Source organism: Chanos chanos, chromosome 10, assembly GCF_902362185.1.
Source record: "Chanos chanos chromosome 10, fChaCha1.1, whole genome shotgun sequence".
Lineage (NCBI taxonomy): Eukaryota > Metazoa > Chordata > Actinopteri > Gonorynchiformes > Chanidae > Chanos > Chanos chanos.
Window position 1 is genome coordinate 37,736,349 of NC_044504.1, and position 3,648 is coordinate 37,739,996.

The following is a 3,648-nucleotide window of genomic DNA, read 5'->3' on the forward strand; positions in this document are numbered from 1 at the left end:
AGGATCACATCGTTGCCTGAACTAATACCAAACATTTCCAGACCAAAGTGAACTTACAGTGCTAAACTCGAAATTCCACAGGGAATGTAACGTTGTATGAGCACTCTCACATATTTCTTATAATCACTTATACAGGCAGCAATAACATGTAAAAGCTAAAGCAAAGGAACATTTTGTGGATTATATGTTCAAGAAACCCAAGAAAAAAAAACTGGTGACAGTCAGTCTGTACATTTTCAAACATTTACCCATGGCAAGAGAATGAGTTCAATCAAGACAATGTTTCAAAATTTATTTATTTTTTTTTTCCAAAGTTTTTCATTTTGTTTAAACTCAAATAACACCTTACAAAAAGTATAAAAAAAGTATAGCAAGTTTTAAAAAATAACTTGATTTTGAGATGATGTAACAAAATTCTTCTTGGTACCATATTTTGAGTCAAAATTTGTGGACTGCATCAAGACAAAACGTGTTCTATTTTTTCCATGATCCAAAACCACACGTGTTAAATGTTGCTTCATTCTGAGATGTAATGACACATTGTCTCTCCTGGACAGACAGTACTTCATTTGAAATTGCATAGAGAATCAAAATAAGACACGAATTATGCAATTAGTGTGGTTGGTCTAACTGCTGGAGACCATATCTGCCTCAGTAGGCAGGGCAGTATTTTCGTGTTCATGAATGGTTTACTACTACCTTCAATTATCTGAGGGCCAAATACTGACAGAACATTTCAAACAAACAAACAAACAAACAAACAAACAAACAAACGAGTTCACGTTGTCACCGTACCATGAGAGTCCAATGCATTCCCATTTTACCATACAATAAACAAAACACGTGGGACAAAAAAAAAAAAGATTTGTAGAAAATGTGGACAAAACTGCAGGAAACATTTGTACTTGATGAATTTTAAGTCCACCTCAGAAGGATCAATATCTCAAATACTCCTAAAGTACACGTAACATACACAAAATTAAAACAAAATATCCAGAACATCTATTAAGATTCATAAGTATTCAAGCATTTCCCAGGTTTGTTGTTTTGTTCATTCAGACAAACGGTGCTCCAGGATTCTCAGAGAAACTTCAAGGCCGGACCATTTATAACTCTGGCAAAACAGCCCAGGAGCCATCAGTCTGAGGAGCACTTTGCCCGGTGAGATTTTACCCCTACAGGCAAAAAGGCTAGGAGCCCAGTTGAAGGGGCAGCCCTTACTTTGTTTTACTAAGTAACTGAGTAAAGTAACTTTTGGTCTTTCCAACTCGACTCAGCTGATGACCAAATAACCAGAGAGCAGGAGAGAAGCCCCGTTTGGCGCTGCTTCAAGACTAAATGTGCACTAGCTGTGGATCAATACTCTAAACACACATAACGACTTGTTCTATAAAAGCTACATACACAATCTATGATAAGACGTGGCTTTACGTTGGCTCATCCATTTCTTTTTTTTTTGGAATGACAAAGAAAAGGTAAACTCCAGTTTTCAATTTAAGGCATTTTTGAGATGCAATCCTAAGCACTTCAGAAGAAGTGAGGTAAGACAAAATGGACGAACCACTGTTACCATTCCCTACGACAAAAAACAAAAAAAAAAGAAAGACAACACTGCAGCAGTCACTATGAGAATGAAACAGACACAACGATCTGAATTACTCTATCACTTGTTTTTGGGCACTTTGGATTTTCAGGCTGGTTGGTTTTCAAGTATCACTGGCTGGTAAGATGCTGCTTTCTGAAATTGATGTTGTACCTTAGTGTTCTCCTAATACTGCAAGGCATTCATTACCTCATTCTCCTCCAGAGTGCATACACTCAATAAGTACACACGTGTGCATACACAATTGCACACACACACACACGTCCACACAGACAAATGTCCCCTTGTCCAAACGATCCTCTCCTGACATACAGTGTCACTTTGACTGAAGATGAAGCAGACTGTAGTTCAGGACTGATCCTCATGCTCTGATTCCTGAGGAGAAAGACCAGGAAAGATGTAAGCTACATATCTAATTGTTAGCACACTTCAGAGGAAAATTCTGGTAGCCCATTCTAGAATCACTGCTGATCTGAACATAAAACAGTTCTATTAAACCACTACAGACAAAATTACAAAACATTATAAAAAGGCATAACATAATACTTCAAATTTTTCTGACCCATCAGGTCATTTCAAACACTAACCCTTTTCACAGGTGCCTCCCTGTTTCTCCTGGGCAAAGTTGAGTCTGTTCTGTTCAACGGCGGTACCATTAGACTCTGGGCTGCTGCTGCGTGACGGGCTGCTATCCCCATTTTGGTAGGCCAGGTCCAGGTGCTGCTGAGCCAGTTTCAGGTGCCTGCGCAGCCGGTCCAGTTCTCTAGACGCTGCCTCGTCTGCGAAGGACTCGCGGCCAGAGTCTCCCAGGTTGTACTCCGGTTTGATGCCCATGGCCATCTTGCCCATGTTGTCCTTTTTCAGCGCGGTGTGGTACCCGGGCGGGGCAGAGGGCACCTGTCGACATGCGGCGCGCGCCCTGTTAATGGCGGCTTGATGCCGTGCGGAGCGTCTGAGGAAGACGTCGCGAATGCCGCTGATGCCCAGGTGAAGGATTTCCAGAACGGTGAATAGAAGGCAGAGGGCGCTCACCGCATACATGATTAAAAGAAAGATGGTTTTTTCGGTGGGGCGCGACACGAAGCAGTCGACGGTGTGGGGGCAAGGGCTGCGAGTGCAGACGTACGAAGGCGCCACCTCAAAGCCGTACAAGATGTACTGGCCAAACAGGAAGGACGCTTCGAAGGCCGCGCGTGAGAGCAGCTGCAAAACATACACCTTCATCAGCCCATCCCGCTTGATACGTCGGCGACCGTCGTGCTTCTTGCTGGGCTTCTCCGGCTCCTTTTCCTTCTCTGGAACAATCTCCTCTGAGATCATTGGATCTTCCTCCCCATTGTTCTCTGCCTCTTCGTAGTCACGGTTAGCCCCGCGGTTGACCATGGGCATTCGCTTCCGCGTCCGTGGCCTATACTCGTCGTCTTCCATACGTGCAATCTTGTGCATGGCAAAACCTAGGTACATGATGGTTGGCGTGGTGATCATGATCACCTGGAAGACCCAGAACCGGACGTGAGATAGAGGGGCGAAGGCGTCATAGCAAACGTTCTCACACCCAGGTTGCTGTGTATTACAAACGAATTTACTCTGTTCATCATAGTATATGGACTCTCCCCCAACGGCTGTCAGAACGATGCGGAAAACGATTAACAGCGTGAGCCAGATCTTGCCCACAAAGGTTGAGTGGTTGGAGATCTCGTCCAACAGTCGTGTAAGGAAACTCCAGCTCATGGTGTCTTTGGGTTTACTGGCCTCTCAGCACTGCAAAAGAAAACATGCAGTGAGAAACGAGAGTAAACAGAGTATTTAAGAATGTTAAAAAAATTAGGCCAAGCTTAGAGAACTCATTTAGCCCAACAGGCTGCAAAACACCCATGAAAACATAAAAGGTATTTCAAAGCAGTAAAAATATATGGTGGTAATAAATCTAACACACAGCACATAGTAAATAGGTAACAAAGGTATGCAGAATTACACTTAAACTCAATGTAAAGGCCTTGACTGTTCCTGGTAGAGAATTTCAGTCATGAGAAGTTCAGTAATTG

At 43.0% G+C, this 3,648-nt stretch overlaps 1 protein-coding gene across 1 annotated transcript; it reads right to left on the reverse strand.

Annotated features, from left to right (window-relative positions):
• Positions 1 to 1,926: 1,926 nt before the first annotated feature.
• Positions 1,927 to 3,334, reverse strand: gjc4b (gap junction protein gamma 4b). Its single transcript, XM_030786760.1, has 2 exons — positions 2,191 to 3,334; positions 1,927 to 1,978 (listed from the first exon to the last, which is right to left on the reverse strand). Exons 1-2 carry the CDS (start codon positions 3,332 to 3,334, stop codon positions 1,965 to 1,967), a joined length of 1,158 nt encoding a protein of 385 aa, XP_030642620.1. The 3' UTR covers positions 1,927 to 1,964.
• Between the last annotated feature and the right edge of the window lie 314 nt (positions 3,335 to 3,648).